The 16,907-nt window shown below is 37.8% G+C and overlaps 1 protein-coding gene across 2 annotated transcripts in view; it reads right to left on the bottom strand.

Moving 5' to 3' along the window:
• Positions 1–16,605, bottom strand: part of VPS35L (VPS35 endosomal protein sorting factor like) — a 55,520-nt gene extending 38,915 nt beyond the window's left edge. The window contains exons 1-11 of one of the 2 annotated variants that reach the window (XM_026858858.1): positions 14,294–16,605; positions 12,029–12,128; positions 10,950–11,117; positions 10,558–10,680; positions 10,189–10,213; positions 9,037–9,113; positions 7,459–7,587; positions 4,232–4,316; positions 3,213–3,272; positions 926–1,022; positions 470–517 (exon numbers count right to left, since the gene is read on the bottom strand). In XM_026858858.1, coding sequence (XP_026714659.1) covers positions 470–517; positions 926–1,022; positions 3,213–3,272; positions 4,232–4,316; positions 7,459–7,587; positions 9,037–9,113; positions 10,189–10,213; positions 10,558–10,680; positions 10,950–11,093 — 788 coding nt within the window. In that variant the 5' untranslated portion in view covers positions 11,094–11,117; positions 12,029–12,128; positions 14,294–16,605. Of the gene's footprint in view, positions 1–469; positions 518–925; positions 1,023–3,212; positions 3,273–4,231; positions 4,317–7,458; positions 7,588–9,036; positions 9,114–10,188; positions 10,214–10,557; positions 10,681–10,949; positions 11,118–12,028; positions 12,129–14,293 lie in introns of those variants that run through there. The other variant, XM_026858859.1, reaches the window with a different exon arrangement.
• Between the last annotated feature and the right edge of the window lie 302 nt (positions 16,606–16,907).

The following is a 16,907-nucleotide window of genomic DNA, read 5'->3' as shown; positions in this document are numbered from 1 at the left end:
GCAACTGACACTGTTTGGCAACATATGAAGCTTATACCAAGTCTTTCAATAGATAATGGCTCATTGCTCCTAAATTGTTTCTCCAACTCTGTCTCTAGCAATGCGACACATCAATATTTTCCTTTCAGTTTTCTATCCTGTCTTTTTGCCACACTCTTCATCTCAACAATCTCGCTTCCCCCTCCACCATCTGAAGCCACTGGTTTTTAATTTACCAACTCCTGATGTCACAATTATACATATATTTCAAAACTGCAAGCACTATTGCATTTCAAATTGTATCACAGTTCACCTTGAATTTTTCCATGGCATTTTCACTAAAAACTCCAAAACCTCTCAGTACTGCTTCTTCCCAGATCTACTTAGACCATATCCACCACTAATCACAAAACTAGCAAGCTTTACTCCTTAAATTGGTTTATAAGCCTGCCCAGTTCACCTCCTTCCCATACTTAACGTTTACTCTTACGTTTTGGATAGGAACTTATTGCACTTCAGTATTGCTGCTTCCACGTAACTAAAATGAAACCAAGTTAAGGAACAAAACTAAGATGCATGCCATTTAAAAACATAAAAACTTATATACTGAATACATACTGAATTAACTATTTCAAGGCCTTCTATAATCAATCTCACTACACTTTGTTGACTTTTACAATTTATCTACAAGATTTTGAAACTTTGTTTCAAAAGTCTTCCACACATCAACTCTATCACTGCCACGCTGCTCCTAGCCAATAATTCAGCATTCATTTACTATGAAACATGACTCAAAATTAAAATCAAAACATACAGCCTGAAACAAAACAAAGTCAGTATAAACATCAGATTGCTGTGGGTTTTACTGAAACAAACATGTTCATTTTTGGAAAAGTCTATGAAAAACCTGCAGACACACTCTGAGAATCTCATTTGACAAGGATACAATCTGGGAATGAGTTCTCTGATTGAAGCAATCTTGAAAAACCAGTTTAAGCAAGTTTCTTTGGCTGTATCGTTAACACACTCTGGAGAAAAATTATCTGGGGAAAAAAAACAACCACCCAGACATAGTTACATTCTTTCTGGAAACAAGTTACTTTTCATTCTAGGTTTAAAATTGTATTCTCTTTCCTTTCAACAAGAAATTAGGCACACCATAATAAACTAGGCAGTAGGTTTGCTTCTCAAATACCTTGTGCAGCAGTAAGAGCTGAGGACACAGACAGCAAGAAGTCATTAAAGCCTCCATTTTGCATTAAGTAAAATTTCAGAAGCTGAAGTCAAGCACTAAAAGCCAATCTCGGATCTGCTACTTAGAAATCTAACCTTTGCCTCCCCCAAAAAGCAGAAATTGTAAAATAAATATATGTATATATAAGGAATCTATAACAAATATATGTACATAAATCTATAAGAAATGCATACATATAAAAGATTTAATCCCTCAAATTATTTACTTTAATAGGCTAATATAATTTTTTAAAATATGTTTTAAAACTACATTGCAAGAAGCAGAAAATATTAAACACTGACAGAACACTTGGTTTTGTACATTAAACATCTAACACTGCAGCACAGTTCTCTCCTCATGAGCTCTGGGACCATTTGTGTCAGCTGCCAGCAGGAAAAAGCTGCCACCCTGGGCTGGAACAGATGGGTTAGGGGGACAGTGCTCTGTTCAGATGGGCATGCAGTTGCATGGCTAACTGCCTCCTCTTTCTCTAGACTGCCTGGAACAGAAGGCAAGAACAGGCTTCTTGGGATCACCCAGGTCTGAGGCAAGATGGCTGGGAAGGATGGGTCCCTCTTCTCAGTGAAAAAGCTACACAAGCAGCTTCTGCTGTGAGTGTCTGCTTACAGACTCCTTGTGAAACAGTTTTAATATACCAGTGCTCTGCCATCCCTGTCCCCAGAAGGTGAGAAGCTCCTGCTCCACAAGAAAGTTTCCAACTTCCAAGACTAGAGAAGCTGCATGCTAGATGCTGACTGAACACAGGAAGATGTTCTTTCTCATCTAGGACCCTAAGAGTTCTCATCCAACTTTGTTTCACTTGGTTCCCACGGGATGAGTATGGAGGTTGGGCCTGAAATCCCCAGGGGTTCACGTTGCCATGCACAGGAAGCCCAGCACACATTTTCCTTCTCCTTCCCACTTTTATAGCAGCTTGGGAAGTTCCCACCAGCAATGGGCCTGGCAGCTGTATAGCTGCAGCATGAGCTCAGCTCTGCAAAATGGAGGTAACTGTGCCCTGGAATCGTGACACGATACAGAAACTGTCTGCCTTCATTAATAAGAACAGTTTGTCAGATCTGCAACAGCCAAATTTATCTTAGATATTTTCTGTAAGTTTATTTCAAATTTAAATGTTTGTTGGTTTCAAGCTTCTAGCTCAAATCCTATAGATTTAACCGCAACTTCATGGTACTGTTGCGACTTCAACTACAGAGTTAGAATGTTTCGTATTTCAAGGACATACAGTTAATACACTCCAAACTGTAAGGAAATGCCTGCATTTCCATGGAATGTTTCACTGCCTTTCTAAAGAGGTTCTTCCACATACATTTGTACTGTAAATGTCAAATTAAGACTTTTACATTGTGTTGGAACATCAACTGAAAAAAAAATAGAAAGGGCCCAAGTTAGAAAAATTATGCTATCCTAGTAAACTGATCACGACTCAATGACAGCCTGCTGCTGTCTTCCAAAAGGCTTCCCCAATTAAAGCAAAACTATCAAGTTTCCAATGTAACCACAAAAACATCTATTTACCAAAACCTGAGACTTGCAGCTTTGTTAAATTTGTACCATTAACTATAAGCTATTAAAATGTAGTACTTTCCGAAAAGAGCATATTCTAAGAAAAAAAGGAAAAAATAAAGCTTCCTTCATCTAATTTGGCCATTCATGTTTAACTCTCCCTCTACATATGTATCATTCTTTGTGATTTCAAGTCTCAGGAAGACCCAGTTTATGTTTAGTAACAAAGCCACAAGCACATTTTATTATATTTTAGGTATATTCTTCACAGTTAAAATGTCAACTTGCATAAACACTGTGAATGGTGGAAGCTATAAGCAATGGACTTTACTCTGTTAAAAACTGAAAATGACCAGATTCAAATCAGAACTTTTTCCAGAGGAAATACGGTAGCATGGGTCCTGTTTAACCTTTCAAGTTAGTTCAGACATGCTTTTTTCCAGGACCACAGCAGATACAAATGCAAAGTTACCTGGCAAAGAGACACGATTGTCCACACACATTGACTGAATTCTTTCATATACTAGTTTCCCTGTTTAAAAAAAAAAAATAATAATAATAATAATAATTCATAACAAACTTACAAACTGTAAAAATCTTAATACAAAGTTTCCTCCTCCAATATCAATTGAAATCAGTTGGAAAAAACTTCCCAGAACACTAACATTATGCTGCCCTCTAGTGAGGTTGAAACGTTAAGTCTGAATTTAGCACTTCACACACTATAAAAAATTTATCTAGCTCCCATAAGCAACAGAGGTAGCACACAGGTCAGACTTCTGCCAGGCCAGGAAAGGACAGCTGGTGTCCTGTCTTTGATGGTTTGGACATTATGTTATCTTCAGCAACTTTCAGTAAGTAGCAAAGAGCACAAAGAGGAAGCAAGATTTGAAAATATAATTGGATCTATGTTATATCATGTCCTGCTAAACATCAAAATACCCTTTAACTTTGAATGCCATCATAAATCTTTTCCACAACATGGCAGAAAAATAAAAGAATCACATGAAGTGGATGACAATTTCACTGAAACGATCATTTGAAAATTATAAAAATGGATTAAATTCATTAACTAAATTTTGATCACTTCACAGTCCCTATTCAGATAAAGAAAACTTTCTGACTTCTATTCTTCAAATACAAATAGAATGAAATGCTGAGTCAAGAGGCTGCCATAATAATAAGCATGTTTTCAATTTCAAAATGCAGAGATCATTATTATTCCTAAGGTTTTGCTCCAGATATTCACCAGTAATTAGTAAAACTACAAAATTAAGTATTTGATTTTAAAGACTTCACTCAATAATTTTTGAACAATTATATACCATGTTTATACAACTGGTGTCCAAAAGTTTATGTGGAAGAGTTAAACATTAAAACTGAGAGTCACTTCAGCACTTCTCAGGTAACTTCAATGTTTTCTAACATCACAAAAAAAATATTTTCATCTTATTAACAATTACATAGTAAGTTTGGCACATTAGTACTTACCAAAAGTATCAAGGATATCTGTAATTAAAACGAATTTACTTGGATAAAACTGGATTACTGTTGTGTCTGAAAGAAGCTTAGAACACTAGAAGGAAAAAAAACACCAAAGAAACATTTTAGAAAACAATGCAAGTTAGTGTTTTTACTCCAGACAGGCTGGAACAGATGAGTATCCACAGACTGAAAGAACCAAGATGAACAACTATCCAGCGAAAAGCACAAGAACATCTAACATAACACATCATTGTACTCTCTGTACTTTTTTGGTTACTCTTCATTTCCAGCAGAGCTAGTCACAGATTTTTTTCCCTTTATACAAGTTAATACACAATGCAGAATTTCAGCTGACCATGCAGATCTGTGCAGTTGTAAGATGAATTCTCCCCAGAAGCATAAAAAGACAATCTTTTCTAAAACAACTTTTTTTAAGAGCATTTTTCCAGTTTCTCACTCTCTCTCTCTAAACATCCATATCAAACACAAAATGTGAAATAGACTAAACTAAGAAACAATTTTAAAAGTTTAGCTAATGAGGTTTTCAACACATCTTTGCAGCTCTTGTAACCAATTTGAACATTTTGGAAACGGGTCAGCTGGTCCACAGTCAGCTCCAGGGAGGAATCTGTAATTAGTCACCACCCACAGGCACCCAACATGATTGTGGCAGTTAGACTATAATGATGGCTGATAGAAAGCCCCATTTGGAAACGTATTAGCCAACTTAGTTCTAGTATTGTCGAATGCAAGTCCAGGTAGGAACCATTTGTAATATAAATTCAAAATACACAGTGAGGAATGAAGATATTTTAAAGACTTTTAATAAAGCTATACTTTGTTTTCCAAAGTGGTGAGAAGACTGCAGAAAAACTTTGGGACAAAGAATCAACTTCCACCTAAAGAAAACAGAAATGACTGACTGGGGAGAGAAAGACTCCCTACACGAGCCAAACATGGCTTTTGACAATGAGCCTTCTCCAGCCTCTATTTAAGACTGACAAGTACAGTATTCTCTTGATCTCTGTCCCTCCTCTCTTCATGAGGAGACAACTCTTGAATCTCAGTGGAATAAATAAAGTTTTTATTACATTCCAAAATTCCAGGAAGCAATCCAATGCCCCCCCAAGACTGCTTTGTTTAAATAAGAAAATCGTAACATTTGAGTATGCTTAAACAAGGGGCACACTTAATCTTTTTGCTTTATGCTTCAGGGAGAAAGAGTGCACCAAAAAGACAGGAGAGAGCATTCACATCTTAAAACCAAAGCAGAATCTTCCCTACAGTGTGGTAAGTCACTTTCAAAGAAAGGTAATTCAGTAGCTGTTTAGGACCTATACACACCATGAACACTTACTTACCACTTTTCTTAGACCTCACATATATAATCAACTTAGTTCAGCTTACTCTAAGTATCTTAGCTTATTGTACATGTAAAGTATCTTGTAAAAAGGTAGTTGAGGAATTCATGTTATAACTTCAGACCCTGCCTTAATAACCAGAACTCTTGCTGCACTTCAAGCTCTGTAAAACTCTCATACAGAGAATGAGGGCTCCATCCCCCATGTTCAAATGAAAGATTTCATCATTAGTTTTTAATCATCAGTTCTTAAATAAGGATCATTCTGGCACTCAAATCAAAATTGCTTTTTCCAGCCCAGTATACCTTTCTGAAAATAACAACCAAAAAGAAGGTCAAACACACTCCTCCTATTGCACACTAAATAGTATGTGATACTAATAATGATAGACTACATATATAATCACAGCCTGATGTCAAGAAAACTGCTTAATTCTTTAAGAGGATACAACATTAATAAATTATATTATTTACTAGGAAGAACCACAACAAGGCAAGTTCATTCAGGTTTCTTATCCTGCTTTAAAAGTAAAGAATTACTATTAGTTACTTATAATCTCCTCTACGAAAGATTTTTGAACTCATGTTAATTACCCAAACACCTATTTCATTCTTATCCAGCATCTGCAACATGAAGTTCAAGTGCAAAATGAACAATACACGGACCATGCTTTAAGAGAGATAAACCTATGCAATTTTGATACCACTTTCCTAAAAGAAAGCACTGAATCCCATTTTAGAAACTACATTATTTCAAAATTGTTTGTGAAACCATTTGTAAAAGAATACGTGAAAGGATTAATGTGTGGATTATCACTGCACGTCAGACACTGTATATATACACATATTAATGCACTGTAAATACAGCACATTTATGTCCCTTTTCTCCTCCTCCAGACTTTTAATACTGCATTCTCTTTCACCAAGATATTCACACTTCACAATGCAATCTATAGATTTTTTTTTTAAATAATAGTGCTGATTTCATAGTATTACAATAGAACATTAGTCAACCTAGGTGACATATAATTTTTTGATCTCCCTTCAGTTATGTTTCATTTCTTCTATTGTCTTTACCACAATTTAAGCTGAAATTACTGCAAACAGTGTTCATGAGAGTATCCAGCATGAGAAAAAAAAAAAAAAGCCTGACTTTATATAACCCCGCTTGGTGACTATTAGCATTACATCAGTTTTACAGCTTTTATGGATGTCATTATCTCCTCTGTCCTCTGATGCACTCTGCCTCTAGCCGTTTTTTAAAGGCCAAGCCAAACAAAAGAGCATTTAATTGTCCTATTCCCTCCTGACCCCCCTAATAGCCCATCGCCTTAAGTGAGCCAGAGGAAGGCTGGGAGGAAGTTTAAAAAGCAAAACAAAACCCCATAAAAATATAAACACTTTAAAAATCTGGAGTTGTTTTCTGCACTTTGCTAGGATCCTAAATCAGACTGTTCAGCTGCCTTAGTAAGTCTGGACAAGAAAAACACTGACATGCAAAAAGCTATTCTGGTATTATTTGGGATGGGGAAAAGGAGAGGACAGGAAATTACATGACCTAGAATGAGCTGGTAGCACTATGTGTTATTTTTTTCTAATTATCCCTAACCAGGTAAAATTTTCACATCTGTCACTTGGCCACTCTCTTTAATGAGGACTCCATTCCACATACTCTAGTCAAAATCAATAACAAAACAGTTGAAAGTTCAACTAATTCAGAGTTTTATGACTTCTGACAAGAAATGGGTTTCAGTGAAGAACAGAAGAAAATAGTAGAAAAGTAATAGAAACACTTCTTTTCCCAAGAATGAATTCAGACGAGCCACACTACCAAACTGACCCATTCTGTACGGAGCAAAAATGTAAAACTGACCTGGATGACTATTTTCAGAGCTTTTACTTTCTGATCAGAGGACCAAGCATCCTTCAAAGACTGGTTCAGTTCTTCAATGCGGTTCATGTAATCCTGCTGAGTCAAATTCAACAGCTCCTTCTGTGACCCCTGGCAAGAAAAGATGAATCTACTCAGAAAGGGGAGCAAGGAAGAAGAGTGCCATTGTTAGAGAGTCAAATCACTGGACGAAACCCACAAAAATTACAGAATTACCTAATTTTCCCTTCTTACCTTTGCTGCATCAATATTGCAGGTGTTTGGCACAAGAGTGCATCACAACTGCTTTGTTCTGCAAGAGTCATGTATTCTGGTACCCAAAGCTGTCCATGAGATCGGAAACACTGCACTATTTCAGTGCTACGGTACTCGTGGTAGAATTAAGACACTAACACTATACATAAGCATACTAGTGCCTACGTGGAGGCAGTATCAGTGAGAAATTAGGCTGTCTTGACAGCGCGGTCCTAAGAATTTTGTTGACAGGAAGAAAAATCTGGCTATGCTTCACCCTCAGTAAGAAAATAAAACTATCTTCATTTCATGCTCAGTACTGAAGCATTCTTGTGATTTTTTTTCCAGAATATCTTACAGAACTTATAAAAAAGTTATATACCAAAAATAAACTAGTGAAATAATTGTTTAACCTTTAGAACCAAACTGACACAGGAACAAAGCGATTATAAACATATTTAGAAAAACCAGAAGGTGGTTCTGGAACAGCTTTCAGTAGAAGTATGAGTGACATTAAAAACTACCTTCAAGACTAGTTTTGATGAGTTTATTAAGCTGCATTACAGAACACAGACTTCACGATATGAGAGTCTAGAAACAACCATCAGTAAAAACAATCATGGATGAAGAGATAAAATACAAACACAATTAGTTTCACCCAAGGTTACATATTTCCTTATGGGAAAGGGTACTTTATTTTCCTACTAAAAGAATCTAATCCTTCATTTGTGATATGCAACTATTAGAACCGTGCTGGCTCAGGCAATGGGCAACGTGAAGTTAGTTAAGAGGCAGACGTTTCAAAACTACATTACTCAAAACAATTCCAGAAGTACCCAAAGGACTCAGGTTTTAGGAAGAGTAGTTATGGAACACCTCATCTTTGCACAGTAAAATATTGCAGTTTGAGAAATAACTTGAGTACTCAGAATTTCTATCAAACATGTAAAAGTAACTTTAATCAAGCTCAGGTAGGTAGTATACAGCTTCTGCAACAGTGGCAAACAAAATTATCAGAAGTTAAGACTACTAGGCTCCATGAAGCTTTACAGCAGCTGTGGAGCACAGTACACAGTACCAAGGTAAACCAAATCAGCAGATCAGGTGAATTTTTCAACCACAATATCTAGTGATACAAGAATATGATTCTGCCTGAATTCTGTAACAGTAAGGACAGAATTATTAAAGTCGTCCCATGGAAAGTATATATTTGACTAAAGATTGCATAAGCATATTCAGAATCAGGACCTTCTTAAAAGATTTTTATTTCACAAATTTACTTCACTTTTAAAACGGTGATGTAAATGGATCAGAAATTTTTCTCACCTCTTCCAGATCATCCAGTTCTTCTAACCTTGTCCTCACTTTTTCAGAAACTGCTGAGCCAGTAGTTGCAGCTTTTCCTATAAAGAATTACATGTTAGCGTTTCTTTAACATTTAAACACTTGGACTTCTAAAGGGAAAGAAGGAGCTTGCCAGACTCGGACAACTAGTTGCTCTCATGACAGAAGACAAGTGGTTTGATCCATTTGGTAACTATTTCTGAAGACACACATTTAAACATACCTACAGTTCATTCACTTTGAACAGGGAATGAGAATTTGAACAGAGAATGAGAAGTAAGCAAAACTGAATACAAACATTGCAACTTCTGCTGGTAAGGAAGGAACCACTGGATAGAACCGCAGGATAATTTATGTTAAAAAAAGCCCTACAGAGGTCTGTGTCCAACTCGCCTCCTCAAAGCAGGTCCAATTTTGAAGTTTTAACAGGTTACACAGGGTTATATCCAGTCAATTTAATGATATCTAAGGACAGAGATTCCACACTCTCTCTAGACATCCTGTTATGGTGTTTGACCGTTCTCATTCAAAAAAAAAAAAGTATTTCCTTTTTTTGCAGAAGCTGAAATGCTGCATGTTTACTCATATATACAAATTCTGGTTTACTATGCAATCAGCTATGACTACTCAGCCTGGATTTGCTTTGCTGGAAAACATGATAAAATATTTAACATTTGGTTCTTTTTTGAACACTCAGCATACAGTTGAAATAATTTCACTTTCATGTAAAGAGCATAACTGCATAAGTTCTCAAGGGACTTGTTTGCTTTCCCTTCCAGCAAACAGAAAAGTTGATAAACATGATCCTCAAAATATCACTGCTCCCTTCAAGTGGAAGAAAGTTTTAAGCTACAGTGGAAAGCTGTGAATTCTGTTTCATTCCACAACACATAATCACAAATTCATTAGCCTACAAGGCATACAAGACAAGGTTGTTGGGTGATTTGTTTTCAACAATTATTTAAAGTAAAAATCCAGCAGAAATCCTGGTCACAAGAAAAACACAGATCCAACCATGTATTAGGAAAGGGGAAGGAGAGGAAATCACATTTCAACTATTCTTGACCACAAACCTGTCACTGGAACCTACCTCAAGCAAAATCTGTTACTGTTAGATATAAAGGAACTGCTTACCTTTTTCAGATCCCATGTACAGATTCTGTGAAGAGACAGAAAAAGCAGACTTTAGAAAACATGTACTTGTTAGCATTCCAAGAATGCACAGGGTAATTATAATGCTAAGTAAGATTCTAATAATTTAGAAGTAGACATAAGACCAGAAGTTATTTGTATTGTTAGAAAAAGACAAAGTAACAGCTTCTAAGTATCAACACACTCCAAAACAATAATTGTAAGTGAGAGCTTGTGGTACAGCTTTCTACAACATTAAAACTGAAATTTAGAGGACCAGTATTTACTCATGAAATAATTACAAAACAGCAACATCCAAAATCTGTTAAAAGTCTACTACAAAGACATAAAACTGGAAAAGCTGCCACTTACAATAGAGAGCTTCTCTGTTGTTGTGTATCTAGCAAGGATTTCACCACGTTTGCTTGACCATGGTTCAAAGTCACTTCCTACTGCTGGGCTGTCATCTTTATCCCGTTTCTTTCGTGTACTATCCTATGAGAGCAGCAAGTGTTAAATACAAATCAGTAAGAAAATAGAAGGCTGATAAAGGTCACCTTAACGTTTCAGGCACTTACTGATCCATAAAGTTACATAAAAAAGGTAAATTAAAGAGAATCGTTTATTCTACTAATACAGTGCATCTTCTATTTGTATTAACCTCCAAATTGGTGAGACAAATGTATTTTATCCAGTGTTGACTTTGTGGTGTTTTTTTGTTTCTTTTTTAAAATATTATTTAGTTAACTGCCCTCCAGTGTTACCATCGTAGCAGTAGTTGTCACAGGATCTGCAGCTGCTGCAAATAACGACAAGGGATCAGTACCATCCAACACGCTGCTCAATGGATCCAACATAGAACTAGAAGAAGAGGAGGAGGTAGAAGAAGTACTTCCTTTACGGTTCATTTTCTTAGTCTTGGATTCAGTAACCTGAAAGAAAAATTCAAAATTATTAAACAAAAATACTTTCTCTTCCCCCTATTTTCTTCAATAAATCATCAAAATATGTACTACATAAACTGTGCTGTTGCAATGAAAGCAAGGACCCACCTACAAGAAAATCTTTAGAATCAGCATTAACATTTAAATTGAAGCACTTCTTCTTCCCCTGAATCTGGAGACACTGCACTAGCATTCCCATTACTTTTTTCTTTTTCCTTCCAATTCCGGGTCTAAAGAACTATAGGAACAACCATCCTAAATTTCTTTCTAGTACCCATCCTCTCTTATTGTTTCCATCTAATCCAACCTCTGTCTTGCTGTTTGATTTCCTCCACCAGTCTCATCTTTACTTTTCTCGTACAATACTCAAGGCTGAAATATCAAATCCATTCTTAAGGCCTCCATCTTGTCTCCCTACTGACCTTCCTGAGTAGAAGCTGCTATCCATTTTTCATTCATTAGTGTATGACTTATCTCTTTGAAGCTGGATTTTTGTGCACATCCACATTTTTAAAAGCCTCTCATACAGTAAAGAAGTTATAAATGTTTTAAAGCATACAGCTGACTGGAAGTTAACCCGAAAAAAAATCTTATATCAAGCAATTATGCAGGTTACTTGTAATGCAACAATTTGATTTCAAACTTATCCATTATTCAGCATTTAATGCAACCAAGAAAACCCACAAGTTGAAATGCTGTATTAGTCAGAAGGAGACTGGTTTTGACAGGTAACAGTACCAGTAATTTCTGTAAAAGACAAACACAGTAAACCTTTGATGTCTCTAAAGTAACAGGCCACTAATACAGAAAGCAGCTTCACTACTACCACCACCAACTTCAAAGGAACATAGTCAGCTTTAATTCACATTCATTTTCCAAAAGCACAAAAAGCAACTTACTGTAATGGGTTTTAGTGGATGGTAATCGCCAAAATCCAAGGGTACAGATTCCAGTTTGCACACTTCAGATTCTGAAACGTAGTTTCTTGATCTCGCATGCCTTAAAAAGCAAGAGTAAAGGGAAAGTATACATGCATACTGACAGAGAAACATATCCTACATCTATATAGATGCAGGCATATTCACAAAAAGAAATGCACATTGAAAAATAAGACAATGTAAAGACCAAAATTTCTCTATTGAGATACATACACTAAAACAGAAGAAATTTTACTTTCAGACATTCAACTGTACTCTGCTCTACAGCTGGATTCTCTTCCATTTCACTGGATGTCAAAAGGGCAATTTAATTAGCATTTCTATGTGTAACAGGCTGGTGCAGATTATCAAACACATCTTTCAAACTGAACGGTCAGAGTGAAAGAAAAAGGCAAGTGTGAAAACACAAGGGAAGAAATCAAAGTGATCATCCACAGATATAGTGAGAGACTAAACAGATTAACTTGTGTAGCTGCAAAACTCTTCCCCAAAAAATCTATTTCTATTTGTTCATTGTACTCATAACAGAAGTTGCAAAAGAAAAAAATATTTGTACTCATATGCTTGCATTGTGAATAAGACCCGGTATAAAACCCTCACCTCTCCTACAAAAATTAAGTATGCCACTAATTGAAATAGATCACAGAAATATACATATTTCAGGTTTTATTTTTAATCTGATATTAAGAGAAAATTGTGAGAACTATGGCCTCCATCTCTAATTTAAGAGAGACTTGATTCCAGAATAAATAAAGGTATTGGAGTAAAACAACATTGCCACTATGAAGTAACAGTGACATACACTAATTTATCAATCACAGTTTAAGGACGCTGCTTTTATAAAATAGACCATTCATCCTGGTTGTAATTGCTCAAATATAAATAGAAATTTATATTTTTAAAGGCTTTTAAAGCACATTTGACAACATAGGAAGCAAAAAAAAAAGGCAGATTAAAACTTCCCTATCACTGGATGACAATTTCAAGAGACTTAGGAGTTACAAACACTTTCTAATACCTCTGACAACACATCAATATATGAAAATAATTCCTTTTAATTGTATGGAGTAGTAGTAACGGCTAAATAGGGAAACAAGAATACAAACTCACAAAACCACATAGGACAGCTGCTTCCTAAAACAACTGCCATTATAGCGACCACACGGTAACTATTGCTACTGCTAAAGGGAGGTAAGTACTAAGGCAGAAAAATATTCAAGTAAAATCTATAAAATTATATTTTTATTTCTTTGCATTCTACCCTCCACAACGTCTCGATTTCCTTTTTAGTCCTTGAAACATGCAGAGCAGCTAACTATTCGTTCCTGTTTCATCCAGGATCCTGGGAATGTTTATAGCACACACTAAGGCCTTCGCTGAATCAGTAAAATCAGTGGATACACAAAGGTTTCTTTAATCAGACTCCTAACGAAAACAAACAGCATTCCCCCCATATAATAAACATCTTTCCCACAAAAACTAATCCAAACTTTCCAAGACCATTCCATTCAGAGACCTAAGTCATTAGGAAGAATTTCAGGAGTGCCAAGCAGCCAACTCTTCTATAGATACTATGTACCCCCCACAAAAACCCAGATTCATTTAAAAAAAAAAAAAAAAAATTATATATATATATATATAAAAAGAATGAGTTTAATTTGTGGTTGTGGTACTCCAAGGAAAAGCTTTGGCATTTAATGAGATACAGCAGAGCAAGAGAGAGTACAGTGAAATCCACATGCCTATTCCTTTTGTTTTCTTGATCTCCAGCTCCTTTTCTTTATACACAAATAGTCACTATTGTCCCATGATTCAATGATTCTCCTTGCTCACTTGCTTCTTAAGTTAATTAGCACTTCGGTGAAAAATCTTTCAAACTCTTTCTGGCTGCCTAATTATAACGTTTTTATTACATTTCTGTCAGTGTTTCCATATCTCTCCTTTACAGATATCTCCAAACAGCAGTAAAGATGTCCCTGACAGTACACAACACTTAGCATACCACTTCCAGGCCAAAATCAGTCATACACTAACTATAACATAAGGCATCACTGGGCAAGTATACATGTCTAATACACATGTGGGAGTGAAGAGCAGCTGTTCACCCTGCAAGTAGGTCTTTAAAAAGTACATTTACAAGGTGGCTATTCAAGCAATAAGACAACTTGTAACATAGCTAATAAGGGGCACAAGTTCAAACTTGCTCTGACATTATGTTCGACTTACTCTCCAGGGAAAGGAGCTTAAGCATTCGTGTCTCGGCAGTGCAGTCAGCTTTCAAGAGTAAATAAAAATCACTCAGGCCAAGCTGGGGTTTCATCCCCAGTGCTTACTGCAAGATCCATCTCTGCTTGCAGGTAATTTTTCAACAGTGGGTTTCAACCTCTTTACACACACAAACATCACTGCAATTGCCACCACTCCACACCTTCGACACTTGCCAGACTGCCAACTGTCTCCTCTCCTCCTGGCAAACTCTGGGACCACTGTACTTCCTCCTCACCCCTAAGTTTCTGAAGCTCTTCCAGCACCCAGCGCACCCTATGAGCACCCCCGGGACCCTGAGCTAAACATTGGACCCCGAGCTAAACATTGCACCTCCACCCTGGGTTACTGGGAAGCTGGTCACTAGCACAGTGGGACACCCTCACCTCACCCCTGGGATTTGCATTCTCCCCACTACCAGCCATCAGGGCACCAGGCCCAGGGGACAATGACCCCCTTGAGACACCCACAGGACACTTCCCTTGCACTCCAGGTTCCGCACACAGCCAGCCCCTGTGCAGCAGAACCACCAGCCTGCACTGCACACCTCCCCTTCTCGGGACACGGCACCTTCCAGGTACACTGCACCCACACAGAAGTGGTGCTTATCCTAAAGCAAGGGTTCAGAAAGCTTACAGGGAGCACAAACAATCAAGGCAGGCAAAATGGAAAAGAATCTCTTCACAACATCTACATATATTGGTATTGATAATACAAGGAAGTGCATCCCACAAGTGAATGTACCTACCATTATTTGAATATTAAACATAAACCCCAAACAATATCTCTAGGTATGTCCACACAGCTGTTACAAATAGACCTAAGCTTTAAATTACTTTACATATTTGCCAATTCTTTTCTACTCTAACAAATCTGAACACTATGTTAATGCACGATCTTTTTATTCAGTGCCAACAGGTGCTATTTTTTCCTCATACAAAGACTAATGAGTACGCAGACAATCTGCAAAACACCTTTTTAAAATTAGCATCCAACAATACTTAGAAATAGCTAGGGTTCTTTCTACTGAACCCTGTTGCATGACAATATCTTCCATAATACAGAAAAACATGCATTAAAACATTTTGTTCTGGTTCATTATTTCTCCATGGACACTTTTGCATCAGTGTTACCAGAGCTGCTTCTTAGCATTGGTGTATTATGTAAAAGTCAATTGTCAGTTTCTGCTCTATGGCTGCAGTCTTTAGCTTTTCATTGTATTTTGGGACTGCTAGAAATTCAAAAGTTGCAGCTGTACTTATTATTTCCTGTTTCTGCAAGGTCACTGACCACACACACAGCTTTCACTGTAACTACCACACTCAAAGTAAATATCAACAGTTCCAACGGTCAACTAATGTGTTAGAGCTGTCTTACACCCTCAAATTTTCTTAATAATAAGTTCAAATTTTAAAGTATTTCATAGCTCATTGAATTTACTTTAAAATGCATAGTTCTGACGTTTGCATAAAACCTCATTTGGTTTCATTAACAACGACTTTTAAATCCACCAATTATTTCCACTTTTTGTTAAACGTGAAAGTTTGCTCATTAATAATACGAAAGAGTGAGATGATTTTCAGCATGACAGTATATATAGGGGGAAAACTATTCAGCATCCTAGTGCTCCAACAGGCTCTAATTGCTGCAATATTACTTTTCTTGATTCCACATGAGGTTTGATTTCGAGTTTACTCAGGACTATAATCCATCAGCTACATCAAAACCTGGAAGCTGGATATATCTGATGTGCTAAAAGAACAATAGCCTCAGGAGAGCAAGTCTTCCACAAACAGAAAATCAGCTCATCTGTCAACAAGTCTGAAGAATAATGAACTATTAACGTATTTTCCTTTACTCTGTCAGAGAAAGGGTGCTTGTTTTATCCTTCCTTTCTGTAACAAATACCACTGTTAAATTATTCCATGTCCTACGCAGTGCAGCTTCCTCAGCTGCACCCCAAGTTTTCCTGAAGAAATACTGCATGTCGCTGGAAACTGACTCTACATCTACGGTTTGTAGCCCGTAAACACCGTAAAGAGCCTGTGGAAGCTCACTAACAGAAGCTAAACTGGGCTAGTAAACGTAAATTCACCGTATGAAACCTTCACCTTCGCGGGCGTTGTGAGGAAGGCGCCCAGACGCTCGCCCGCAGTGGCCCCGCCGGGAGGAAGGCGCCTTCCCCGCTGCGGCCCTTGCTCCGAGCAGGGGGCACCGGCATAAGACCGCGGCGGGACCGCATCCCACCCGACGGCAGGTGCCCCCGCGCTTAGGGAGCGGAAAATGCCGCTGCGCGCCTCGGCGGCACGGCCGGACCCGAGGGCCCGCTCCTGCGCGGGAACCCCACGGAACGTCGCGCGGAGCTGCACCACCGCCCCGGCACCCCGTGTAGCTTAATGTAAAACCAGCGTGTTAGAGATCTGCTCTGCATCTTCAGAAGTCTCCAGAGTCGCCAGGAGAGCGCCGCCTGCGGCCACACGCCGGCCGAGCCGCGGTACCCAGCGCCCCAGCTCCCCCCGCCGCCCGCGGAGGTTGCAGCCCCTCAGGCCCCGAGCCCCGCGGCAAGCAGCCCCGG

This window comes from Athene cunicularia, assembly GCF_003259725.1.
Source record: "Athene cunicularia isolate RWA chromosome 14 unlocalized genomic scaffold, athCun1 chr14_part1, whole genome shotgun sequence".
NCBI lineage: Eukaryota > Metazoa > Chordata > Aves > Strigiformes > Strigidae > Athene > Athene cunicularia.
This window is presented reverse-complemented; position numbering and strand designations above follow the sequence as displayed.